Below are 26,535 nucleotides of genomic sequence, written 5' to 3'. Positions count from 1 at the left end.
GTACTGAATATGACGTTGAGAGAGGTAAAGGAAGTGAATGTTTGTAAAAAAGAAACACTAACACTTTTCTTTTTAAGGGCCAAATTTATACTAAGATATCAAGCAATGAAGGGTTGCAATCTGAACATGTAAATATGTTTGAAAGGCTGAAGATGTCAAGAGAAGCTGTGCAAAATGTAAGACCGAATAAAGTTAACAATTCTTGGAAATTTCAAGTAGAAGAGCTTTATAAAGAAGCTGTGTCAAGTAGTAAATATGAAGAGCAACTTGCATCAAATACTCATTTAGAAATACAAAGATAAAGGTTGGTAGTAATAGATGTGGTTTTATTTTATGAAAAAGCAGTACTTTTCGTGGGGTATTTATGTAAAACGATGTGTGTCGAATTACGTCGAGGAGGCAGAGGTGGTTTGACCGTCAGAGATACAGAGCGTGTAACAGAGGCTTCATTCACACAAGATGTAGCTCTCTGTCTGCCCTGTTTGACAGAGGCCATAGATGGTATTTGAGTTTTTGTAGATCCTTCTAAATCATGATTTTCTTGTTGTTGTTCTTCTTCTACTACTACTGCTGTTGCTGTTGCCGCCGCCGCCGCTGCTCGTTTACGCATGCTAGCAAGTCTTTCTTCATACATTTGCTTCTTTTCAGCATCCAACACTTGATAATTATCCCCTACGTACAATGATGGCAATGAGGCCGATGATTGCTTCGTAATCCGTTTGTTTAAAAAATCTTCTGCCTTGTTAATCAGTGTATTGCGCCTGATTGATCGTATAGAGTGACTGGATGATGGTGACTCAGACGGTAAATAATCTGATATCTTACGAAGGAACCCGCTACCATTACTCTTGATGGAACTAATACTTTCTGTGTCACTTGCTTCATCTGTATTTTTACTTCTCTTTCTTAACAGTGTGTTAGACCATCTATGCTCATTCTCTGTAGATTCCATTGACGCAGGAGCAGATTTGACGCTTGCTGATGTGTCAATCACTTCTATCTTTTGAGAATGCTTCTGTTCGGATGTATCGTTGTATTCTTTTTGAATTGTCTCCGTATGTGTCTTTACCTCTGCCTTTCTACTTTGCTTTTTAGCAATCACTGGGACTCTGTTACCAAAGATTCCTCCCTTTCCACAAGAGAAACAAAATGGTGTATCGTCCATATTAGGTAATACAAATGTCTCTGCCATTACTTCCCGAATCCTTGACTCGATCGCATTTGTTACGATCGATAGAGTGATTTGTTTATCAGCCACAATCGGTGTTATCTTCCACTCCATCTCTGGCATGTCATAAAACGCAAGCCAGCATCGATTGCTTGGTGGTGATTTGAGCTTGAGCATCATTCGTCCAAAGAGCTTCTTTAGCTGAACAGATAGCACAACATTCATCCGAATAGGTTTCATACGGGACGAGTAGGACCAATTGATGTCTGTTTGAATCTCGACTGCAAGTCCTCCTTGATATTCCACCGTCGCTTCTGCTACGATTTCACCCTCAGCCGTGATTGAGACTAGCTTGGGATCTGTAATGTACGGCACGGTTTGACCAACGTCTACTTTGCGTACGGTAATTTCGTCGAGGAACTGGGGTCGCTTAGTGTTGATCTTCTTTTTCACTTTTGTTTCCACCCACTCTTTGAACATGTCCGTCTTGTACATGCCCAAGAATAATCTTCCGATAATCGCATTCATCCAAGCTGTCTCTCTATGGCTGGGTGTAGATTGTACATGATAAATAAGATCCTCTATGGCAGATGCATCAAAATGGGTGCTATCCATCATGACGTATTGTGCTTCATTTGGGGAATCCTTGAGCATGTTATGCGCATCGATGAGGCCTAGATACCAGTCCTCTTTGTCTACTTTTCGACTACAGTTGAGAAAGTACGTCGTATCTGATTGAATATCGCCAAGTCGTATCACTGAAGAGCGAGAAAATAGCTCGTTCTCTGGTTTTCCTTCAGGATAGAGTGATATTAGATAGTCTTGTATAGGCAATATCTTACAAACGTTGTCTTCTTTTTCAGATTCATAGCAGAATAAAGTTCCATGCTTAAGAACGCCATAGTACATATTAGAGCTGGTCAAGGACAAGATTCCGTTTTGTTCGGGCATTTTAGGCTCATACTGATTCGTTAACTGAATCCAACCATGTTTTACTTCGCTGGTATGTTGTTTATACTCTTGCTTTTTATTTTCTATTTGTTCTTGTTGTTTTATAGATAAGAAGCGGATGTAAATGAGGCATGCTAAAGGTAGAAATGTGAATCCACCTAGGAGATAAACAAATATAAACTCAAGCATGAAAGTGGAAAGAAAGGTGGTGTACCACTATTTAAATCCCGAATTTAAGTATACTCATTTTTTTATAGAATTGTTGCATTGTCGCCAACAGGTCCCATTGCATACGATATCAATACAAAGTTACGGGTTAATCTTTTGTATTGTTTATTGATTATTTAAAGCTTTGGGCTACCATTATTGAATTCAATAACTAATTTACCGAATTGTTCACCACGGCTATAACGCATTGTATTAGAATTTGTTTGTAGTGCATACACTCATTCCATGATCTTTACCTCATAGTAGCAACAGCTTCTTCAAATGACGACTTACTTAAGCCCTTCCATACGTGAGACACGATTGGCTTGATTCTATGTTGATCCACAAACTGTACCATCTTGTGGAATTCTGCTCTTGATCCCATGGTGGATCCTTTGAGTTCAATATTCTTGACAACATGGTGCATGCTAAATTTGATTCCTTCAGCAATATTTGCTGTCTGACCGTAGTTTACCAAGATACCACCTGTTCTCATGACTTTGGGATATTGTGCATAAAGAGGTCCACCAGCACCATCGATGACGGCAGAAAGTTTGTTACCGTTCAACAACTTTTGAAGCTCTTGAATACAGTTATCTAGTATATAAAGTGTTATTTGCTTACATTTTTTTCTATAAATAATAGTAACGTACCATCTCTGTAATTGATACCACCCTTTGCGCCCAATTCGATAGCCTTTTTTATTTTTTCTGGTGAAGAAGATGTAACGTAGACATGGGCACCAACAGCAACAGCAAACTGAAGAGCAAAGAGGGCGACTCCACCACCAATACCGGTTATCAAAACATGCTCTCCCTTTTTGACGTGTGCCTTTGTAAACAGGGCTCTGTGATTATGTCATGATGATGAGTTACGGTACTCATCATAAAGCTGTCGCTGTTTAATCTCACCTGTAAGCGGTTAATCCAGCCAGAGGCAAGGCAGCAGCTTCAGCCAATGAAAGATGTTCAGGACAGGGTGCAATGTCTTCTTTCTCAACAATGACTTCTTCTTCAGTCATCGTTCCAATGGTGGGCAATAGTCCCAAGATATGGAATTCGTCTTCGGGTCCTCTTTCGTCTGATTTCCATCCATAACCAGGATTGATCAAGACGCGTTGACCGACATTGCCATTCTTTGTGATATAACCAACACCATCAGAGCCCAAGACAGAGCCTACACGGATGCCGCCGTATTGACCCTTAAGAATCCAGACATCACTTATAAAAACAAGTCAACATTCTGCTGACAAATGATCTTTTTTTTTCTATTACCGATGATTGAAAGCTGCAGCTTTTAACTGAACAGCGCATTGATTGTCTTGTAGGTTGGCGCTTGGCTTGTTTTCCTTATATTCAACACCGTACTTGAACTTGGAATCAAAGCTGTGGTTATCTGAGAGAATGACTGATACCATTATGTTAAAAAGTATTTCTGGAAAAGAAAAGAAATAGAATATAATATTCAGCTTATCAAACACAGGGGAATATCGCTCATACAATTACAAATTCCGATCGAATCGCAGACTATACTGTTTACTTTTTGTTGATGCTTTACAGACTAGTTCACTCTTTGCACTGTTAAGATCTCTCCTATTTCAAAAGGAAACATAACCATGTTAACTCCAGCTTATGACAGCTTAAATCTTATCATTCTAAATAAGCAAGTGCAAGTCTATTTGAGCTTAAAGGTGTCGTTTTTTAATTGTTGTATCTCTTTGTGTATTGTGAATACCCCCATTGCAATCCCTTCTGACACTTTTTTCTCTCTTTCACTTGATTACTAAGGTTAAAGAATTGGCCAATAAAAAACAATTAAAAGATGTCACGAAATTTAATTTCCCATTTGGGTTAAAGAATCACCATCACTGATGAACTTTTCGTTTATTGCATATGCTCCCAAAGTTTTCAGTGAGTTACTGGTTACTGCTACTGTTTTTATGCTTCAGGTATCCCCGTCTTGTTATAGGTCTTTACTCAGTTTCAGTTTCTAAATCACCCGTCATATTGTGAGGGGGGCGTCGTGGGTAGTGACAGGTATTCTAGAGAGCCAATGTGGGGATTAGTAAAGTCAAACCCATTTATAAAGAAAGTTTCTATGATTAACTCTAGATCAGCTACTTTTTTCAAAGTAAATGCAATTCTATTTGAACGAGCCATCCTGATGAATCATTCAGTTTCTTGATCTTGTTTGGACACCTTTAGTAACTTATGGTGTTCACCATTCAGTTGATCTTTTTCTCTAACGGATGTCAATTCTTTATATCTTTTATCATTTCAATTGATTAAATAGGCAATAAAAAAAACTTTATTTTTTATATAAATACTTTAGTTCACATCAAACTTTTTCTTTTTCTTTTTCTTTTTTTTTATAAAATAAAATGACTTCACCAATAAACATTCCTGCAAAACCAACACGCATTACAGCTACTGTTTCCCCCAGAAGAGAGAGACATCCTGTCATTGACCATGGCTTATCACCTACTTATAATACTATGGAGAACCCAAGACAATCTAATGTAGGATCACCTGTCTATGATGATAACTCAAGAGTATTCTTTCCTCATCACAATCAATGCAGCTGTAAGAAGTATATTTGTATGTGATATTTCATTACTTATGCATTATCATAGGCCGTGGTTCAGGCGTAGGTTGTGATTGTTCAAAGACTTGCTCATGTTGAAGTTGCATGGATGTCATTCTCATTGGATAACAAGTTTGCATGAAATTGCCTTTTCTGATATAGGCTCAGGATCTATTTTTTTTCTTTTCTGCTAGTAATAAAAAGTGACTGGGAGAATGTAACCACAAGGAGCAAAATTTACAGCTCATCTTTTACAGCTTTTTTTGAACATAAACTTTGAAAGTTTAAAGTATTTGATGCTACACGAACCTTATATGTGTCATTTGATAAACAGATAAGACTAGAAAATTCTAAATTGATTGCCTGGGTTGCATAAAGGTGACACTTTTGTGTAGGGTTGACTTTGAAAAGGAGATGTATCAAACTGGTTTTTATCTTGTCATGGATATGAATATGAGATACAATTCTTTTATTTGTATGCCTTTCTTTCGTGATTGGTGTATTTTAGTCATTGAGAAACATTGGTCCTTTACTGACTCTGAACACATATGAAATGTATTCTCAAAGATTACAGATAGATAAAAGTATATTCACACTGCCAACTTTAGTCATCATATGCAATTCATCAGCCATGTGTACACGGTAAAAGCATGTATGAGTACATGAGCAAATGAAAGAGGTGTGCAGATACTATGATGATGATATTTCCTAGCTTCAAATTTGTACTTTATTTCAAATCCAATACATAACGTGATCCCCATTCATAATACCAGATATAAATCGCAAGAATCTAAACCTCTTTCCCTTTGTAAACTGAATTATATATTACTTTGAAAAAGAAAGAATCTAACCATTGCATTCATTGGCGCTTTTTACTTGTCGTTTGTATGAATGATTTTTGCTCAAAAGAAAAGGATCTACATGGAAAGGATATTGTAACAACGTGTTTTTATTGCTCTTATCCCCATATAGATGCAAAGTGTTCATTTCAATTACCGCTTAAAGTCACAAAACACAACTTGTTCTCTTCCTCCTTCTCTATCTGTTTTAATTATCTACCAGATCTTCCAATGCCTCAGTCAAATGTAAAGCAGTGGGATGCCACAACTCCAGTTTCCTTAGATGGTCCAAGCGATTATGAATTAAAGCTTACGGATGACCTAGGAAAGACACTGATTGAGTATGATTTATTTGAAACTGCCAATGAATCAAGCAAGAGGTAAGGCAATCCCATGACTGTTTATATGAAATTATTGACTTACCTCATCGAGCTTCATTTTAGATCTCAAGTACTGAAAAAGTTGGATGAAGTTGCAAAAGAATTTGTGTACAAAGTGAGCAGATTGCAGGGAATGCCAGAAGAAGAAGCTAAGGGTGCAGGAGTAAAAATATTTACGTTTGGAAGCTATCAACTGGGTGTACATGGAGCAGGTAAATTTCAAATGTCGTGGATAGAATGCATGGATATAACTGTATATATGATAGATGCAGACATTGACACATTATGTGTATTCCCTCAGCATGTCACTAGAGATCACTTCTTTACAATCATGTATGATATGTTGAACCATATACCCGAAGTGTCTGAGCTTACGGTAATAGATTTATTATTTAAAAAGAGAGAGAAAAAAGAAAGGAGGACTTATTGGTTTTTTATAGGCTGTTGCTGAGGCATATGTACCCGTCATAAAGATGCACTTTGAAGGAATTCCGGTAAGTTTTGGATTATACAAACAAAATACGGTGCCTCATCGTCCCTTTTGCTATAGATTGATTTTGTATGTGCTCGTCTATGTTTACCAAGTATACCAAAAGATCTTGACTTATCGGATAATCAACTGTTGATCGGAATGGACGAGAAATGCATCCGAAGTGTAAATGGAGCCCGTGTGACGAACGAGATATTACGGCTTGTCCCAAGTGTGCCCACATTCAGAGAAGCACTACGGGCTATCAAGTTATGGGCAAAGCAAAGGAGCATTTATTCCAATATCATGGGGTTTCTAGGTGGTGTGGCCTGGGCAATGTTGGTGGCTAAAGTATGTCAAATGTATCCGAAGACATGTGCATCAGTAATTGTAGCCCGATTCTTTCATATTATGGCTGATTGGAAATGGCCACAGCCTGTGTTTTTAAAGCCAATGGAAGAAGGTTCCGTTCCGACAAGACAGTGGAACCCGGATGTAAGAAGCAAGCATAAACAAGCTGCAATTTCAAAAGTAACACCAATTTAACAGACAGTCCAACTAGGTCTATCCTGCAGACAGGGCACATCGAATGCCAATCATTACCCCTGTCTTCCCTTCTATGTGTGCCACTCATAATGTGACAGATTCTACAAAAAAGATCATGATGAATGAATTTCTCAGAGCAAGCCAAATAGTTGATGATATCATGTCAGGCGTCCGTCCATGGAGGGACTTGTTTCAACCCATAGACTTTTTTTGTATGTATAATCATTATTTACAAATAACCGCAAGTTCAAAATCTCACAAGACACAATTACAATGGGCTGGACTGATAGAATCTAAAATTAGACAATTGGTACTGCAATTAGAGCTACTAGAACCACTAGAGCTTGCGCATTCATTTATGCATGGTATCGAAAAAGTACACTATTGTCTATCAAACGAAGAACAGTGGTATATTGCACACGGTCATTCAATAGATGGTAGATCGTTCCCTATGGACAATACCTTGACTAGAAAAGATTATGTGCGGAAAATGAAGCTGACGATAGAGCAAGAAAGATCAATGACTCCTTTGTATACAACCACCTTTTATGTTGGATTAAAATTCAAGAGTGTAAAAGGTAAAAAGAAAAAGAAAAAAAAAGAAAAAAAAAAGGAGATAAGACTCAAAGAACAAGATTTACTCATCCTATATCAGATTCGCCTACGAACAATAGAAAGCTTGATCTCGTCTGGCCAAAAAGAGAATTTTTAAAGATGGCAAAGGTTTGGGATAAGTTCAATCCTGATACAATGGGTATTGCTTTAAGGCATATCAAGTCTTCTACTTTACCCTCAGAGCTGAAAGGAGCCTTAAAGCAAGAATATATCAAGGTAAGTCATTGTATGATCCTTCAAATGCATCCATATAACACTTAATCTAGTCAGCTGCGTCACCCATTGCTGTCGTAGAAACACCAAAGAGTGAACGATTATGATAATCAATAAAAGGGAGGGAAGGAGCAGGTCTTATCCCCTTTTAGAATAAAAATTATAGTCATAAAAGATAATTTCTCATATTCTTCAGTTGAGCGTATTAGTTTTTAAACATGCAGTTTTTTTCTTTTTTCTTTTTAATACATTTCGTCAATAAAAAGAGTTCGATGACATAGTGCTCAGAGACGACACATGGATATGAATCTGAGCCTAGAAGAACGCTTGTAGTTACGCCAGAGCAGTATTCATTAGCAGCAGATATTGATAGACATGAGCAAAATTCTTTAGGGGCTTCCCGACGTTGATAAGCATGGGATAGGCATTCACTAGCATTTTCAGTCACTGATGATTATCTGTAGGTATTGATAAGCATGAGTAGGCGTTCACTGGTCTTTCCAGAGATTTGATAAGCATGAGTAGGTATTTGAGTATTTGTTTGAGTGTTTGAGTGTATTGATAAGCAGTAGCAAGCATTTTTTGAGTATTAGTGAGCAGCAGAGATTTCTTTAAGGCTTCACTCCGTGAGAGGTCATTATGATAGAGTAAGATACATCGGGAATCATGAAATAGAGCCAGCAGAAGTGAATTTTCTGAACGATGGCATTAATTATACGCCCTTTGAGATCACCTAGATGCTGTTATACCTTTTCAACATAGGGAATAATAAAAGCATAAGAGAATTTTTAAAAGAGATAAAAAATGAAGAAAAAAGACAAGAACGATGGCCTCTTTTATAGTTTTTTTGCTTACATGAATCATATTATTTAGGCTGAAAATAAATGACTCATTCCTTCTTTCTCCAATAATGTATGAATAAACGATAACACATCCGAGCACCCAAACGCCCCCCTTTCGTTTACATATTTTTTTCACGGCCTTTTTTCATTTATAAGGCCGCTTGTCTACATACATAATTTTTTTATTATGGATGCTTCACTTTTCTCATTTCCAATACATGTTTTTCTATTTTTCTAGTCATTTTCTTTCAGAATGAATAAAAAAAGCAAGATGAGAATTAAATGTACAAGGAAAAGAGTTGAGGGGGAAACAGCATATTTTAAAAATGCAGCTGATAGTAAACAAAAAAATAAAGCTTTTCTCAAAGAGCACTAGACTGCCGATTCTTTGGAACACATGCAGTTGATTCCATTACAGCTGTTATTTATCAATCAAAGAAAGAAAGCCAATCATGATTGATCTATTTGGTTAGCCACTATGAATTTTTTGCTAAAAAAGAACCAAAATCAAATCACCTTAGCTTTCATATATCAAAGCCTGTTCATCAAGCATGAAAAATAAACAATTGAGTTGCTGGCTTAGGAAAACATAAGAGTTTGTAATGTTTTTACTTTTGTTTTTAGTGCACATGGAAAAAGATAAAAGGTAAAATGTTTATTCTCTGTTCTCTGTTGTTATATTCTTATCCTCTCTTCTGCCTGTAAAACGTAGACTAACATTAGTGACGATTATGATTGTGATGGATTTGATGACTATACGTTGATTTTTATAGTAAAGCAATGGATCTTCTAAGTCTGCATAAACTATTTCAAATGGCGCTCGAAACATGACGGGTTGCTAAGGTACACGACATACTTCAATTAATGACTTTATTGTCATGGATACTTGCGTATCATGAATGAAGGGTATTATCAAATATATGATTTATTGGGCAATGAGAAAAAAGATTTTTATGACCATGAAAAAGAATATGAATACATAAATGCGTGAAGTGGATAAAAATAAGTCTATATGGAGATAGGCTAGTAGAAGGATAACTCAACAAGCCTTAAAGAGGAACAATGTGATGATAGAGCAGTTTATCACTGTAGCAACGAATGTTGTCATTTTGTTGATCAAGTGTAGCCTTTACTTTGTCGACCTTTATAGTCAATATTGTCAAGGGTACTTTTACATATAAACACAGCAGTGTGTGTATTTGGTATTTGCTTTATTCATGATCAAGTTTAATGTCAGTTCATTTCATTAAAAGGAAAAAGTATTTTAATCAAAAGCTCAATCTCACTTGCTTTATTTTTAGTTGAAAATCTTTTTCTGATTTGGTCGACGAAATAAGCTCGAACTCAGTTGCCACCTTGGGTCAAAGCAGTTTTCAATTTGGCTGAAACATCCAATGGATGCTCATGCTTAACCGTACTAGGAGTCGATGCCTTGGCTGGCATCACAGTGGTAAACCCAGCTGTTCACATGTGGGCAACCATCATCTTGCACACACGGCCGCTTGAGTCTTTCCCTTTTCTATTGATGATCCGGTTTCCTTTTACCTGAGCAAACTCTCACATAAGCCCTTCTCAAAGCCACCAGCGATGGCTTTCAGATGAAAACAATGTATGGATAGTCATTGTAGGGCCTTGAATACCTTAACCACACATTACACATCCAGCCACTTCTGTAAGACATTGATCAAGTGCCCTTTCACTCCCTGGTTCTCGTCTTGACAAAGATTCATATTATTTATATAATCCAGGCGTTCCTTATGATCACTGACCTAGCAAAGCTCAAGTTTCTATTCTTTTTTTCCTCCTCAGTCTCTTGTAGCTCTGACTTTTTTTTGGCCTGCCAACTCCGCGTCTGTAGGCTTTTTAAATTTATTTTTTTGTATTCTCATGTTTTTCCTCCTTTAAATTGTAGTTATCTACTAATTCAGCACTTACAATAATTTCAACAACAAAAAAGGACATATGAAGAATGCTTATACTTTTAAATGAAGTTTATAATGACGGAAGAAGAAGGTTTTCTTCAAAATATACGCTTTCATGTACGTAATTACATGTCAATGGAAAAGAAGACACAAAACCATGGGAAATTGAAGCTTTTCAGTTTATCAGTAATGTTGGGCGAAGCTGTAGAGAACTTTCCACCACTTCCAGAGGAAAGGTGTTCCGGCATTAGAGGAAGGGTTTATAAGCATTCCTTATCAAAAACACAGCTCTAGCTTTTCAACGCCAATAAAACGCAGGTAATAAGAAGCATAAAGTTTTGTGTATCTATTTTTTGTGCACAGTCTGCTCACAACGAGAAATAGCGCTTTTCTTGTTTATTGTCGGGGAACTGACAAACATTTTCAATAAACTGTACTCAAGTGTTTAAATATACTACATATAAGATTTGATCTCTTCATTGTGTTTACATGACGCTTGTCTGTTTCGTTTCATGGACTAGAAAACAAAAGAGTACCAAATATGCAATCTATTGAGAAAATGCGACAAACTAGAACAAATATGAGTGCGACCAATAAAAAAAAATTAATAAAAAAGTATCCTTCCATTCACGTGTTTTACTCTTGTTTTATTTATTTTGCTTTTGACCGATGGATGGGTCAACAGATGAACTAGTAAAAGAGCTTTTTCCTGGCATAGCAACTGAATTATATATGCTGACTGGTAAATCAACAGTTTGTTGCTCTTGGCAACGTTCTTGTATTCACACTTTATAGCCGTTCAGCTTATTCACAGTGCAAAAGCTAATGATGAAGACTCTCAAAGGATGGCAAAACGAGCGTTAAAATATCTGCGAATAAAAGCTGCAAAAGTATAAATGTAGAATACTATAATGCTCGATTGATTTTGTTTATACTAACATTCTCTTTTGTTGGTCATCTACTTTATTCCTATAGGGCGATATTGAAGCCAAAATAAAACTAAGCACTCTGCTCGAAAGACAACCAGAGGAAGCTAACCTATGGGCAAGAAGCATCTTTGATAGAAAGCTATCAGCAGCTGTTGCATCTTGTGCTTCTCAGATAATCAATACAGCTGAAGAAGAGAACCAAGAAGAATCTCTTTTAGATCAAATGATGAAAAAAGCCGAACAAGAGATAACAGAGGATGACAAAAAGGCAAAGAAGGCAATAAGAAATACATGCTATTTACTTGGCATCCTACTAGTCGATGGTATGGGTGGCGTCAAACAAGATGTACCCTGTGGTTTAAAGTATCTGACAAAAGCATCTGAAATGAAGCATGATGCTGCTGGAATAGAGCTTGCTAGAGTTCTAGGAGACCCATTTAAATACCCTAAACAGTACGATATAGAAAAGAGCTTGGCTCTCTATGAGTCTGTGATTGAGCAACGCAAGAATCAGCATAACCAAAAGGCCCTGATTGACCTTGCCCGTGTTTATTATGAGGGCAGTGAGAGCGTGCCAAGAGATGTTGAAAAAGCGTACAAGTATGCTCGACGAGTAGCAGAGACTGTGGGTGAACAGTATTGTCAGTTCATTGTGGGCGATGTCCTGTTAAGTCCACAAACGTCTTTTGTAAAACAAGATGTAAGACAGGCCGTCTTTTGGTTAACCCAATCAGCCGAACAGGGATTTCCTTTGGCTATCGAGACATTGTCAAGGTTGTATTTTGAAGGAAACGTAAAAGGCATAAAGCAAGATTATGAGCAGGCTCATTTTTGGTGCATCAAAGGAGATGATCTTTGGCCTTCTGGATTAGGATACTGTCAAACGTGTCTTGGTGATATGTACAGAGAAGGATTAGGTGTACCCAAGGATATTCTACGGTCATTTGAATATTATCAAAAGGCAGCAAGTCAACAGGACGCACCTCAAAACTATGCAAGATATATGTTGGGCGAAATGTAAGTTATCTCTCTTTTTTTTTTTATTTGTGTTTTAAGCTTTCTTGTGTAGGTTTTTTAATTCAAATGGATGGAAACAGGATCTTGACCTTGCTGAGGAGTATTACAAGATGGCTGCCAGCGAAAATTATGAACCTGCATGTAAACGATTAAGTGAGATCAACTCGCTGCGCCAAGAGAAACAAAACCAAAGATACACAGAGAAACGAAATACGTGGAAAATATGGTCCATCTTTACTGGTCGTAGGAAGCAGACGGCAAACTGATCATTACACCACTAGAAGATACACAAAACAGCATACATCATAAAATTATAATTAATACTATTGGAAAATATATAACACGAATAGATATCCATACATTATCCCATGTATACAAACAAATGCATACATACACGCACACACACACACACACCAACATTCGCATACAATCAGTATCTTCACCGACCATTGACAGATTAATTTATTTTTTAAATACAAATAAAAAGAACCAAGTGAATGAATGCAATATATACCTTTGATAAATCTCAGATACACTACTACGGTGCTTTATATCCCTTATTAATGGTTAAAATTGTTTGCTTTAATGCTGAATGGTCAACTTGTGCCTTCTGAAATGCGGGAAAAGAACTTTAGATTTTAGGGTGCGATATAGACCTTGACTAACTAGTTACCAGCGTCTCATTTTAGATTAAAACACTGTAACTTGTTACATTACGTAATATCTTTCCTCATCAGTTAATAAAAACATTAAGATTAAATATCCTTGCCAAAGTGTATTCCCTTGCAAAAATAAAAAATAAAAAAATAAAATATATACACACGGTCTTTATTTTAAATGGCAGTATAACCACCATCAACGAACAGTTCTGTGCCTGTAACGTAACTACTTGCATCACTAGCCAAGAAGACAACTGCACCCTTTAATTCTGAAGCTTCACCAATACGTCCCATAGGAGTTGATTCCAACCAGGTCTTTTCCCAATCTGGATTTTCCTTGTTTGTGTTGTCAAGTAAATCAGTTTTCATATATCCAGGACAAATAGCGTTGACACGAACACCTCTCTTTGCCCATTCAACAGCCAAGCACTTGGTCAACATGCTGACTGCGCTCTTTGTTGTGTTGTACTATGGTAATAAGGTGAGTATAATTATATATATATATTAAAAAAGGACAAACTTACAGCACATTGAAGTTGGGGACGGTTGACGATGGTACCTGAGATAGAAGATGTAATGATGATGCTTCCTTTACCCTTTTCGAGCATGTATTTGGAGACGGCTTGGACACCATAGAATACACCATGAACATTGACATCAAAGAGTTTATGCCATGTTTTCAAATCATAAGTCTATATATAGCTTTAGAGATGTTGTCTATACACACAATGTATCATATATTTACCTCTGCTGCACCTCCTGCATTAACACCAGCGTTTGCAACAAAGATGTCAACACTACCCATCTCTTTGACAATATTTTCAATGGCACTGCGAGTTTCGTCTGGGTTGGAAACATCAGCCTTGTAGGCCTTACAGAACACGTTGTATTCCTTTGCGATTTGAGCAGCCAAATCATGAGCTTTATCGTTAGAGACATACATTAAAGCGACATCAGCACCTGACTGAGCCAGGGCTTTACTCATTTCCAATCCTAATCCTCTGAAAACACGCGTTTTAGTATACAATCATGGGTTCTAATCTCAACTTACCTGGCACCGCCTGTGACAATGGCCTTCTTGCCTTTTAAACTGAATTCGGGAAGTGTAGGGTAATCAGACATGTTTATAAATATGTGACAAAAAGAAAAAAGGAAAAGAAAGACAAGGGAAAAATAGGAATATTTATAGGCAGAAAATATCCTTGTCTTAGTTTAGTTATTTCTCCTTTACCAAAGCAAGAAACAGTAGCACGTCGGAGAATTTCTTCACTTATGTCATTTTCCTGCGAGGTAAAAAAAAAATTGAGTTGTACAGCAAACCCTTGGTAACAATTTTGATCTTGTATGATTTTGTATATTTTTATGATAAGTTAAGTCTATTTAGGACAGTATTATAAGATGATGGTGATGATACTTGTAATAAAGAAGGAATGTGTGTTCATATAATCATTTCTGTATCTGATTTCGGAATTTGAAATAAAATGAGACTTTTCTATACGCGTCTATTTACTGATACAGACGCGATAACAAATAATAAGTGTAGTATAAAGTGTGTAAAAACAAACAAGTAATATTCTCTAATGGTTTTAAACTAAGTTGTACTTTATAAGGAAAACAAAGTTTTATTCTTAAATATCCCTCATCCTTTGCTTAAATACCCACGTCAAATTTAAACATCATAAGGGGTCTCGGTTATTAATGAGACAGAATTCAGATTGGCTCTTTCAGTGGTATATGAAAGTAAAGAAATGTTTTCGTGACTTTTGTAATTTCCAAAAATAGAATTACTATGAGAATAAACCGTACAACTTATAAAACCTCTTTTAATCAAATTAAAGATCTTCTAAAACATAGCAACAGCAATTCTTGCTTACTCGTGGCTACAAAGTTTACTTTTATGAGATCTCACACTATTTATCTTGGCATTACTGGAATTGGTGAATGATAGTAGCCGTAGTAATACTAGTAATGCATCTTGATCTGCTCAACATTCCCTTAATGTGACAATCTTGTTTCAAGATCCAGCTGATACAATTATGAATATATATATCACTTTTTACTATTTCAAAAATGGTTGCCAAAAAGTCATAAAGATACTTTACGAGTGAAAACGTTGAAAAATGAATTATGAGTAAAAGTTTGGACTCTTTTTCCCAAATGAAAAAAATCATATAATCAAATGACTATTTGGATATTGTATTGTGATATGTTTGTAAAGCATCTTTAAGTTTTATCAAGGTTTCGTCCAAACTTAAATCTAATCCTCTGTGTGCATGATGATACATACTAGCTACAAAACGCGCTCCTATCTTTTCTATTATATTATATCATTATCAAATGAACGCGATATTAAGTTATCTTCGATAGATTGTATACAGTTTACTATATGTTCTTGTTCGTCGTCGCGAAATGTGTGTATGTAACTATGGGGATATTATGCATCGTACTGCATCCACTGATTCTAATGGAAATACCCTAATATCTATCAAAGTAGACCACTTCTGTCCTGCCGCAGCAAGTAGATGAATAGTGAATTAGTAATGGTACCTTAGAGTGACTATTAATCTTTCCATCATTGAAGTAACATTTTAAGGTTTCTTTGAGACAAATTTAACCAATGAGTATGTCATGTACACGTGGACGCACCTTTAACCATAAGCCGTCCTAGTGTTTGTATGATAAACAAGTGTATGGGACTGCTTGTAGATGTAACTTCACCGATCTACCCTACGTCATTATAATTACAAATAACTCCCAACTTTCACACGGCAAACTCAGTTCATTTTTATCATGCATAAATTGAAACGATGAAAGATAAACATTTGTGTGTGTATATGTGTACGCATAACATAGAAACAAACACTAGACCTTAACAGGAAGTAGCACAATTGTAAGGGAAAAAGAGTCCAAAAAGAAACACGCTTTTTAATCAATGGAGGGGGTCAGTGGCGAATGATGGCGAATATTGCGTAGTTACACCCTTTGTAGATTATATAAATAGGCAAGGGTTTCTCATCAACATAAAACTTTAGTTTTCTTTCTTCTTCTCTCTACTCTTTCAACAACTCTTCAACAGAATCAAAATGGTTTTCAACGACTTGTCTGTACGTGCTCCTTCTCCTCCCTCAACGGGATACAGTATCATCGATATCCGTACACCTACTAATGGTGATGCCAAGGATAATGATGGTATCAAGGTCAGCCGCCCTCCTTCCCCTCCTCATTCTGCTGATGCTTCTGATGCTTCTGAAGATGCCTTTGATCACTCGGATTTATCCAAGACTATATTGGACTCCTTGGACAAGCCAGTCAACCAAAAATCAATTCCTACTTATGTCTTGTATGATAAAAAAGGGTTGCGTCTATTCGACCAAATTACCTACTTGGACGAGTATTATCTGACCAATGCCGAACTTGATATATTGCAAAGAAAGGCTAATGAACTCGCAGCTCGTCTCGAAAATGGTAGTATGATCTTTGAACTAGGTGCTGGGTAAGTAATTGAAGCAAGTGTGTGTGTGTGTGTGTGTGATGCTGTGTCTATGATTATATCCGATTACTAAACAGAAAAATTAGTGCACTTCGAAAAACCCAAGTCATTTTACGAGCTATCGAGAAAAGGCAAATTCATGTCGATTACTATGCTCTTGATCTTGATCAACATGAACTTGATCGTTCTTTGATGTCGCTTGGTGAATTCCAGTATGTCAAGCTCTTTGGTCTTTTGGGTACCTATGATCAAGGCATTCCCTGGATTAACCAGCATTTCACCTCCAAGGGAATCAAAAAGGCATTCTTATGGCTCGGTAGCTCCATTGGCAACCAAACTCGCCTTGAATCTGCTCTTTTCCTTAAGCGTCTGCAAGAGATGTGTGTGGAACCAGGTGACCTGTGCGTCATTGGATTCGACAAGCGTAACCATACTGAAAAGATTAAAACTGCCTATAATGACCCCAAAGGTATCACGCGTGAATTTATCATGAATGGTTTGGACCACATCAATCGAATTATGGGGTGCGACAAGTTTATTGATCCTACCACTTTTGCCTATGACTCTGCCTATCTCGAAAATCAAGGTCGTCACGTCGCTCATTACCGTGCTCTGGACAATATGGTTCTTAATTACCGAAGTGATGCCTTCGATCGCACGATCCAGGTCAAGAAGGATGAACTCATTCATGTTGAGCACTCGTACAAGTATTCATTTCAAGAGATCACAAGCCTTCTAGCAGCTGCAGGCTTAGATATGGCTGAGTGCTGGACAGACTCGAAGGACCAGTATCGGCTCGTATTGGCCGAGGTTCGTCCGTTTAAATTCGCGTGTAACGTTAATGCCGTTCGTGAAATTCTCTTTCCTTCAAAGAAGTCACTAGGTGAAGAGGAAAAGTCGATTCAATGTCAGCATTGTATTGACAGCAAGGATATATCTGCATATAAACGTGAAGCTACCAAACTGGGTGTTTCCTTGTCTGAGAGTGACATATGGCCAATGGACTCACTTCCAACCATGAAGGAGTGGAAAGAACTATGGAAATCTTGGGATCTTGTTACTCAACAAATGATAAATCATGACACTATGCTCTTTGAACGCCCTATTGCCTTGCGTCATCCCTTCATTTTTTACCTTGGTCATATACCTGCATTTCTTGACATCCAACTCTCTCGTCACAAGGTTGATATAGAAGTAGGCCCAGCAAACCCTACTCAACCAGAATACTTTGCAGAAATATTCGAACGTGGTATTGACCCTGATATGGATGATCCTACTCAATGTCACCCACACTCAGAAGTACCAACGAATGACAGTGACTGGCCAAGTGTGAAAAGTATTCTAAAGTACCAACAAGATGTTAGAAAAAGGGTAGTAGATTTGCTAAACCTCTGGCTCAGTGAAGCGCGTGGTGCTCAATCAACTGCATGGATTGATAAGGTTATCAGAAGAAGAAAGCCTGCCCGTGCTTTGTGGATGTGCTTTGAACATGAAGCAATGCACCTTGAAACGATACTTTATATGCTCGTACAAAGTCCAAACACGCTCCCACCCAAAGGCGTCTCTTTACCTTCATGGAAATACGCAGCCGAAGCTGAAGCTGATATCATTCCTCTAGCAGAAGCTAGCTATGTCGACATTGCTGGTGCTGCCTCGGTCATTATAGGTCACAATGATAGAGAAGAAGAAGATAATAACCCATCCTGTCAAAAGATTCAAAGCTTTGGCTGGGATAACGAAAGCCCTCAACGAGAATACAAGAACCAACGATCGTTCCGCATTCAAACTAGGCCTATTACCAATGGAGAATACTTCGCCTATCTCAAGGACACAGGCTCTTCTGATATTCCTGCTTCCTGGTTGAAGCAAGGTGATCAACTCTATGTACGCACCGTGTTTGGACCCTGTCCTATGAAATTTGCAAAAGATTGGCCAGTTCAAGTGTCTTATAATGAAGCAAGTGGATATGCAAAGTCAAAGGGACGTCGACTACCTACAGAGCTTGAATTGACTCGATTCCGCCGAGAGATAGCCTCAGGTCCTCGTTCCAAGAAAGTACCAAACATTGGCTTCCTCAATTGGACACCTACTCCTGTTAATAATGAACAAGTCCATTATTTGGGAGATGTCTGGGAGTGGACAGACACCATCTGGGATAAATACGAAGGGTTCCAGTCTTCCACAATCTATCCAGGGTATTCTGCTGATTTCTTTGATGGAAAACATCGTGTTGTATTAGGCGGCAGCTGGGCTACTCACCCTCGTATTGCTGAACGAGACACATTTAGAAACTGGTATCAATCTGGCTATCCATATGTGTTTGCTGGCTTCAGACTATGTGAATAAGCCTTTTTTTTTTTCTGCGCATATTTTCCATAATTCATGCATCAATAAATTTTTTGAACATTTTTGCGCTTATATGTTTGTTAAAGAAGTGTCCATAATTTTCAATATCAACCCATGATTTGGTTGATAAACTTTATTTATTAGGTACATGTATGCTTAAGGATAATATTTACAATGGCTTTTTATTCTAGAGTAGCTTATCAAGCCTCTTTCAGCTATAAGATTTTGTTTCCATGACCTCCTTCAAGAAGGGATGTTTCAATGCTTCAGCAGCAGATAATCGGTTTGAATCAATTAACTGCAAGCAATTTTTCATGAGGTCCACTGCAAGAAGGTAATCATGCTTGTCCCATGTTTCAATGGTACCGTTATTAAAATATCTACATAATTCATCCATGCCTATGGCACCTTCAGGCATATCAGGTATATTTGTTTTCAAATTTCGTCCTAGGAGTAGAAACATCAAAATCTGGTAAAGAATCCACATCATTAAAAACCCACCGTAGAATTTTGCAAACTCATGCACTTTCTTTGTACCAAACACTGAGATCAACTCAACAATTCCCGCAGCGCTGTCCTCAGGATCGAAAAAAGGGTATACGTTAGTCAAGAAACTCAACAGAATGACACCTACTGCCCAAATGTCCATGGCTAACAACTAGTAAGTACTGTGTCATTGAATGCCTTTTTCTTACCTGTTGTTTGACGCATAGAGTGTAAATAGATCTCAGGTGCTCTAAACGAACGTGTGCCTGAACGGTCAACGTGTATATGTTTTCTAAGTGACGAAATGAACATACAGGTTCAGTTACTTATTATTTATGATTTACCTTTTATCATGTAAAAAGTAACCAGCAGGACCGTTTTGATGTTCGGTATATATAGGGTCTACAGTAGCATGTCGGTGCCCAGGCTTATGAATGTCATAGTTTATCACTCTCTAATCAAATGGTAAATCTATGATCTATCATCCTTTACAAAGAAAGTTTACCTGAGCAAGACCAAAGTCTCCAAGGTATCCAGTTTTAGTTGTTTTGTTATAAAGAAAGTTACCAGGCTTTACATCGCGGTGGATAATCCCTTTTTCATGTACATACTTTAGCCCAATAAGCAGCTCTGATATATAATGTTTTAGATCTAGTAGCGTCATTGTGGGGTATATGTCCTTTGTACGATAATTACATTGTTAAACAAAATATGTAAATATGTATTTCTATTGTTACCTCAAAGTGATCGAATTCGATAAACGGAAGAACAAGGTATGTCACATCTTGATTTCTGAGAGCAGTAATCATAGGAATAACACACGGAGATCCTCTATAGAGCATATTTAGTAATTGTTTATAGATAAGCTCTTTCTAATGTAACCTCAACTCGGAAAGACAGGATATTTCATTAGCAACTCGTTTAGGAGAACTGATGCCATATATCAATTTGATAGCAACAAGGTGATGATCACTGTCAATTGCATTTTCGACTTTTTTTTGAAGAGACCATGGCATATAATTTTCATATAAAAGATCCCGTGCCTTGTATACTTTACTAAAGGTACCTATTATCATATTGGTTAGCTTACGTATAAGCACCTATATAAATATACACACCTCTTCCTGCTCTGTCAAGTAATTGATAATAATTTTTCAGTTCTGGAAACTCTGCATTTATAGTTTCTATTTCTTGTTGAATACGATCCATTCTGACGCTTGTAGTGACTGATTCGACATCCGTATGATCATCACAAGTGCGCTGCTCTGTGGGGCTATTTGGAATAAAGCTTTCCTCATTCTTTGTAGTCTCTGTAGGCTTTTCATTATCAGTATACACATTTTGTTTGTCATCAACTTTTTTAAAAAGAAATTCTTCAGCCTGTCTTTGCACTTCTTGTTTATCTTCTTTATTTTCCACATCAACAAGATCTTCTTCGGTTTTGGTATCATTATTTTCATCTGTTTGATGTTTGTCAAGACGGTCTTTGTCTTCTTCATTTTCAACCTCTTCATCTTTGGCCAAAATCTCTTCAAGTTTTCCTTCTACGACAAAATTCTCTCCTGGTTCTCTATCGGTATCATCTTTCAAGATATTTTGTGTACTTTCCGTCTCTACAACTTCATCCAAATTCTCAACGTTAGCTTCACTTTTTTCATTGATAGATGACATTGGTATTTCGTCGCTTAGCATTGTTTCGGTTTTAAACAATGACTCTTCGATCATTCTTTTACTAGCTTTTATCTCTACTTGCTCGATTGGATATTTAGGTACGTCAGTTGCATGACATATGGCTTCAGTCGTATGATTAGCTTCTTCTGAAACTTCTACCTCTTTTCCACTCTCAATGCTGTCGCCTAAAGTGGGTTGTTCCTGAACATCTTTTATCGTCAATTCCTTGATATCGTTTGAAATAGACTTTGGCTCATTCAAGATAACATTCTCACTTGGCAATACATTTTCAGCATCTATTACGGCACTGTCAACTATCTTGACAGCTTCTAATACTTTTACTGCTGTAATGCTATTCTCCAAATGATCTATTATAGTAGCTTTTTTTGCATGTTGTTCAATCCCTGGTTCTTCTTTTGTGATATCATATTCCACACTGAGGTTTTCTGTGACATCTTCTTTTTCCATTAAAGCTTCCTCTTCTAAAGCCTTTATTTCTTGTTTCTTATTTACAACTTGATCTTCAATAGCAGGCTCGCTTACAAATTTTTCATTGATGGTTTCTTCCAAATTGGTCTCTTCTACGATCGATGCACGGACTGCAGGTTCTTCTACCATAGACCGCTCCATTATATCTTCATCTGCGACAGATTCTTCTGGCATAGGTTTGTCTATTACACGTTCTTCTACAACAGGCTCTTTCTCAACAGGTTCTTTTAATAAAAGTGGCTCTTCTTCAAGTTTTTCAGAAATATAATCTGTTGCAATAAGCTTATCTACTACATAGTTTTCTACAGAGCTTTCCTTTGGGATAACATCTTGCATTATAGGCTGTTGTTCTACTGTTGATGTTGATTCCATAATATTATCATTCATGCTACATTCTTTATCTAATGATGCATGTGCTTCAGTTTGCTGTTTTTTAGTTCGCGTATTTCTGCGTTTTCTGGTTGGTGTCTGTTCATTTGCCAGATCAGGTACATTCGCGTCATCAAGATCAAGTATAGGAGCATTTTCATTATTCTTTTTAGGAGCCTGTCTCCTATGCCTTTGAGGTTTCGTTTGTGTTGTCTCAGGTGTGCCTGCTTCTATGGTTTGTTGTCCAGTTGATTCCATCTGTTCATTTACCGTCTTTTTAGACCTTGGCTTTCGTGTCTTTGGATTACTATTTTCTTTAGCAGATAGTGGCGAATGTTCAAATATTATGGTTGCAGCACCTGGTAAGTTTTGTTGTTGTTGCTGTTCAGTGTTGTTATTATTCTTTTGTGTTCTTCTGGCTCTTGGCTTCTTCTTGTTGTCTATCTTACGCTCGCTTTCATAAGTTGGTGCAGGCATGTTGGGTGAGTTAAAGTTTATAATCATTTCCAATGGTCGTGGTGGAACAGCTTCATTATAGTATTCTTTTGGTTCCATTACAAAAGGCGGTGGTAATGAGCTGCGTGAGATAAAATTTGCGTTTTGGCCGCCAAAGTAATTATTTATCTGTGGAAACTGCTGTTGTTGCTGTTGTTGCTGTAATGGTATTGGTTGTCCTTGTCGAGGCTGTTGTGGTGATATTTGCTGGTGTTGGATATTCATATCATTTAGCATAAAAAAATGTGGGTGAGAAGGAAACATGGCCAGATAAGGTGGTACCGAATAGGGGTTATTATGCGATCTATTATAATATTGTGTTGCATATAATTGTTGTGCTTCAGCAAATGCTCCAGGCGATTGAAGTGGAGGTATTAATTCTGAATGCATGGGATATTGATGCGGTATATGCTGCTGCTGCTTAACATGGTTGACTTGTGGAATGGGTAATGTATGTGCTGGCATGGAGCGATCTATATGTTGGCTCGATTCATTAATAGATCTCGAAGGAACAGGTCTAGTTTGTTCCTGAGGCTTTTGGCTTAGGGCTGGACTCTTTGGTTTATTCATAGAGTAGTAATATTTCCGAAGTAAATTTGCCTTTAAGGAGCCATGACTCTGAAAGCAGGCATCAGCAAAGGAATCGTATGCTTCTAGTAAAGATATTTCATTTTTTAATGAAGGGAATATAAAGCTTTTAGGCGACCTCTTTCGTATATTTATTGGAGGAGAATGCCTTGGAGTGATATTTGTGTTTGCTGCAACTACAACTGGAATGCCACGACTGTCCATTGAAGTTTAAGCAAACTATAAAAAAAATTTTTTTTTCTTCGCCTGTCAATGATACAACATACAAACAATTGTTTCTGAGTTTTATTTACAGGGTTTTAAGCTAAAATTGGAGAAATTAAAAAAGTAAGATAAACAGCTCGTAATTAAAACTAAATAATCATATACAAAAATTGAGGGCAAATGTCAACAATGAAGCTAGACGCTTACAAATGATTTGTGAATGATTAAATAGATTCTCAATAATTTATCTGTACTGTGGGTGCCTTCAGCAATAACCGAGGCGGAATCAAGTCTGGCTTTTTTGTTTTGTTACTTTCGTGCTGTGTTCCCTTTCTTTTTCGTCTATTATCTTCCATGGTATATCTCGTAAATCTCTCAGGTCGAGCGCCTGTCTTTCTGAGTGACTGTAATATAGAACGAAAATTCAGTACAGCGGCAAGATCCCTGTTCCAGAGCCTACTCGTTTGTTGGATCTTCAAACAATTTTGATTTTTACATCTATTTCAAATAATATATTTAGAATACTCTTTTATTTCGACCCTCAGAGATAATACCTTAAAAGACCGTGTCGTTTAACAGTAGGCATCTTTTATATCTTGAACGTTCTTGGATTTTTTACAATTTTAAAGGTTTCTAATTCACCAATTTCACATTCAGGACAGAAACTTGACGTTTTATATTCGTTAATTAGCAAAGCAGTGAACCCTTCTTTTCGCAGCATCAGTCGCATTCCTTTTTCTCTAATAGGTTCATGAAATTCGACATAATTAACCATCCAATCGCCCAAGATAAGAACCGCATCTTTACCAAACTTTTTCTTCAAGTCATTGGCTAGTTTTTTATTTGACTGTTGCTTATTGATCTTGCTGGACAGCTTTAATTTTCTGAAAGGTAATGGCGTGAGCGTCGATCTAATCAGCTCAGATAAGTCTTTGGCCCTTTTATGATGATATTCGTATTCTTCCTTGGAAATTACTTTTAAAAACTGGGCTTCCTTGAGTATACTATTAAACCATTCATATTCGTGCTTCTCTATCTTGTTCTTAGTCTTATTTTCATTGAGAATAAATTGGAGATTATCAATAGAACGCTTGAGGCATCGCTTTACTTGATGAATTGCGAGTTCAGTATCAAATTTATCATCAACGTTAAAATCACTAACAGCTTCGTCACTGACAGCACCATCACTAATAACATCAGCACTGTCACTAGCACAATTAGCTTCACCGTCATTGGCGATACCATCTATACTATCAACATTACTGCGACTAGCTTCACCAATAATAACCTTGCTACTGGCAGCATCAGCATAACTAATATTATCACTGGCATTACCGTCATTAATAGCATCACAATTACTTGTGCCGAAAATGACATCTTCATTACAGTAATATTCCTTTAAACATTCTGAGATCTGGGCTTTCACTTCAAGATACTCGGCAAATACTTTAGACTTCACGGTTGAGGCAGGTAATCTACTGAGCTGGTCTTCAAGGGACTGTATATAATCAGGCTTTAAGATTTGCCTGAGTTTACGATATCGTCTTGACTTCATTTCAACTGCTCGTTGGTTCCTTTTGTATCGGAAAATAGACTTTTTTTCTGGAGAACTTGTTTCATGTATACAATGTAAAAGATCACCACGGCCAGGATCGATAAGTATGCACTTATCTTTCGTTTTGAGTAGTTCAGATTTTGACAAGTTTCCAGCATAGACAAAAGAATCATCCGTAGTAATCATTCGCCAACGATCACTAGAAGCACCTTTTCTTGCAGGGTCAAAGTTTTGCTTGACGATAGAGACACCTACACCATCCGTTTCGATTGTTCCCTGAAATTACATTGTTTAAGAATCGTTACTTTTCAGAACTCTGCAATCAAGATTGACAACACTTTTCCAAATATCAAACTTGGAACCAACAGCGAATTTCTTGTTTTTTAGGATGTGATAATTTAAGATCTTGGCATCGATTGTCATGTAGCCAGGAATAAAGCCTTTACGCAAAGGGAAGCAGCTGAATGACTTTGAGTTGTTTTCTTCACAAATCTTTGCCAGCATATAATATGCTTGTAAGTGTTGTTGCGGTTTTGCTTTAACATCATAATAGATGGAGTTCTTTGCGAAATTGTACTTATCCGGGTACACATTTAAAAAGCTTTGGATTTGATTTGTGATTGTTTCAGTTAAGAAGTTTGCAGTAAGAGTTGGTAGCTTTTTAGCAGAGATCTCCATTTTGAGCTTATGACAGACATCAAGCACATCAGTCTTTATCGTCTTCTTTATTTCTTCTTCAGAGCATCCTCTCTCTTCCATGTCTTTAGAAGCTTTTTGATTTTTTCTTACTTTTTTGAAACAGAATTCAAAAGCATACAAAGCTGGTTCCCAAAATGAAGGGTAATATTGTTGATATACGCTGTATGAATCTTTGTGCCTTCATATTTCGTGATTTGCTGGGCATTTGTTAATTTTATGGGTGTGTAAGAGGCATGTTGACAATATTTCTCTGTATATGGGAATGTTAGACTTCTTGCCATACGTGTCTTGTCTGAAAGTTGGGATTTGCCGGTAACACTGCCGTCTCTGGTCTGTCAATCAACTAGGGCCAAAAATACCTCTTCAAAGAAGCTTTTTGTTATGTACTTTTCCAGTTCAACTTGATCATTTTTTTTTGAATTCGTTTATTAAAATAAACTTGGAGAAAGCAAATGTATGGCCAACGAGATCGTTTACGATATTCATTAATTCTTTAAGTGCAGGTTTATACTGTTCTTTCCATCCAATCGTAGATAACGAGGTCTTGATAGTCAATATTCGCTTAAAGGCTGACAAAGGAGAAGCAGCTGTTTCAGCTGCCTAAGAAATGAAAGATGCGTAAGATATGATGTATATGTAGCCTTGTATGCGTGTGATTAACCTACTTCTTCTGCTGGCATAATAATATAGTGGTTCTCGAAATAACGCGAGATTTTTTGACTTTATACTTGAATATGGATAAAGATTTGATAGCTTTATTCAATTACGCACGTTAATAAATATATGTGAATACTGAATAATAT

At 37.1% G+C, this 26,535-nt stretch overlaps 7 protein-coding genes across 7 annotated transcripts; 2 read left to right on the top strand and 5 right to left on the bottom strand.

Annotated features, from left to right (window-relative positions):
• Positions 1-255: 255 nt before the first annotated feature.
• On the bottom strand, positions 256-2,331 carry RHIMIDRAFT_262360 (uncharacterized protein). The gene has a single exon (XM_023611600.1). The coding sequence runs from the start codon at positions 2,306-2,308 to the stop codon at positions 332-334; it is 1,977 nt and encodes a 658-aa protein (XP_023463446.1). The 5' UTR covers positions 2,309-2,331; the 3' UTR covers positions 256-331.
• Positions 2,332-2,344: 13 nt separating this feature from the next.
• RHIMIDRAFT_294201 (NAD(P)-binding protein) lies at positions 2,345-3,848 on the bottom strand. The gene is made up of 5 exons (XM_023614062.1): positions 3,601-3,848; positions 3,238-3,546; positions 2,980-3,173; positions 2,584-2,923; positions 2,345-2,524 (listed from the first exon to the last, which is right to left on the bottom strand). The coding sequence occupies exons 1-5, from the start codon at positions 3,741-3,743 to the stop codon at positions 2,464-2,466; spliced, it is 1,047 nt and encodes a 348-aa protein (XP_023463445.1). The 5' UTR covers positions 3,744-3,848; the 3' UTR covers positions 2,345-2,463.
• Positions 3,849-5,979: 2,131 nt separating this feature from the next.
• RHIMIDRAFT_206414 (Poly(A) polymerase pla1) lies at positions 5,980-8,019 on the top strand (the record flags this gene model as incomplete). The annotated part of the gene is made up of 7 exons (XM_023606904.1): positions 5,980-6,128; positions 6,192-6,340; positions 6,395-6,504; positions 6,569-6,622; positions 6,679-7,092; positions 7,160-7,721; positions 7,799-8,019. 7 exons carry the CDS (start codon positions 5,980-5,982, stop codon positions 8,017-8,019), a joined length of 1,659 nt encoding a protein of 552 aa, XP_023463444.1.
• A 5,465-nt stretch (positions 8,020-13,484) lies between these two features.
• RHIMIDRAFT_218426 (3-oxoacyl-reductase) lies at positions 13,485-14,632 on the bottom strand. The gene is made up of 4 exons (XM_023607354.1): positions 14,392-14,632; positions 14,086-14,341; positions 13,865-14,032; positions 13,485-13,808 (listed from the first exon to the last, which is right to left on the bottom strand). Exons 1-4 carry the CDS (start codon positions 14,460-14,462, stop codon positions 13,515-13,517), a joined length of 789 nt encoding a protein of 262 aa, XP_023463443.1. The 5' UTR covers positions 14,463-14,632; the 3' UTR covers positions 13,485-13,514.
• A 1,712-nt stretch (positions 14,633-16,344) lies between these two features.
• RHIMIDRAFT_45569 (uncharacterized protein) lies at positions 16,345-19,244 on the top strand. The gene is made up of 2 exons (XM_023615265.1): positions 16,345-16,833; positions 16,917-19,244. The coding sequence occupies exons 1-2, from the start codon at positions 16,424-16,426 to the stop codon at positions 19,174-19,176; spliced, it is 2,670 nt and encodes an 889-aa protein (XP_023463442.1). The 5' UTR covers positions 16,345-16,423; the 3' UTR covers positions 19,177-19,244.
• Positions 19,245-19,387: 143 nt separating this feature from the next.
• On the bottom strand, positions 19,388-20,871 carry RHIMIDRAFT_206241 (kinase-like protein; the record flags this gene model as incomplete). The annotated part of the gene is made up of 7 exons (XM_023606886.1): positions 19,388-19,827; positions 19,872-19,954; positions 20,007-20,116; positions 20,168-20,341; positions 20,400-20,493; positions 20,545-20,728; positions 20,781-20,871. 7 exons carry the CDS (start codon positions 20,869-20,871, stop codon positions 19,388-19,390), a joined length of 1,176 nt encoding a protein of 391 aa, XP_023463441.1.
• A 2,843-nt stretch (positions 20,872-23,714) lies between these two features.
• Positions 23,715-26,412, bottom strand: RHIMIDRAFT_240405 (uncharacterized protein; the record flags this gene model as incomplete). The annotated part of the gene is made up of 7 exons (XM_023609369.1): positions 23,715-23,976; positions 24,033-24,064; positions 24,098-25,309; positions 25,367-25,794; positions 25,851-26,064; positions 26,210-26,332; positions 26,398-26,412. The coding sequence occupies 7 exons, from the start codon at positions 26,410-26,412 to the stop codon at positions 23,715-23,717; spliced, it is 2,286 nt and encodes a 761-aa protein (XP_023463440.1).
• Between the last annotated feature and the right edge of the window lie 123 nt (positions 26,413-26,535).

The sequence above is a fragment of the Rhizopus microsporus genome (assembly GCF_002708625.1).
Source record: "Rhizopus microsporus ATCC 52813 unplaced genomic scaffold scaffold_16, whole genome shotgun sequence".
Lineage (NCBI taxonomy): Eukaryota > Fungi > Mucoromycota > Mucoromycetes > Mucorales > Rhizopodaceae > Rhizopus > Rhizopus microsporus.
This window is presented reverse-complemented; position numbering and strand designations above follow the sequence as displayed.

What these genes read in the sequence shown, in the direction of transcription:
- RHIMIDRAFT_45569 (XM_023615265.1), top strand. Translation starts at nt 16,424, where the DNA reads ATGGTTTTCAACGACTTGTCTGTACGTGCTCCTTCTCCTCCCTCAACG. An exon ending in ATCTTTGAACTAGGTGCTGG is followed by an intron (nt 16,834 to 16,916) that starts GTAAGTAATTGA and finishes CAGAAAAATTAG; the next exon opens with TGCACTTCGAAAAACCCAAG.
- RHIMIDRAFT_218426 (XM_023607354.1), bottom strand. Translation starts at nt 14,462, where the DNA reads ATGTCTGATTACCCTACACTTCCCGAATTCAGTTTAAAAGGCAAGAAG. An exon ending in ATTGTCACAGGCGGTGCCAG is followed by an intron (nt 14,342 to 14,391) that starts GTAAGTTGAGAT and finishes GCGTGTTTTCAG; the next exon opens with AGGATTAGGATTGGAAATGA. An exon ending in GTCCCCAACTTCAATGTGCT is followed by an intron (nt 13,809 to 13,864) that starts GTAAGTTTGTCC and finishes TTATTACCATAG; the next exon opens with TACAACACAACAAAGAGCGC.
- RHIMIDRAFT_294201 (XM_023614062.1), bottom strand. Translation starts at nt 3,743, where the DNA reads ATGGTATCAGTCATTCTCTCAGATAACCACAGCTTTGATTCCAAGTTC. An exon ending in GCTGCAGCTTTCAATCATCG is followed by an intron (nt 3,547 to 3,600) that starts GTAATAGAAAAA and finishes TGTTTTTATAAG; the next exon opens with TGATGTCTGGATTCTTAAGG. An exon ending in TGGTATCAATTACAGAGATG is followed by an intron (nt 2,924 to 2,979) that starts GTACGTTACTAT and finishes TTTATATACTAG; the next exon opens with ATAACTGTATTCAAGAGCTT.
- RHIMIDRAFT_262360 (XM_023611600.1), bottom strand. Translation starts at nt 2,308, where the DNA reads ATGCTTGAGTTTATATTTGTTTATCTCCTAGGTGGATTCACATTTCTA.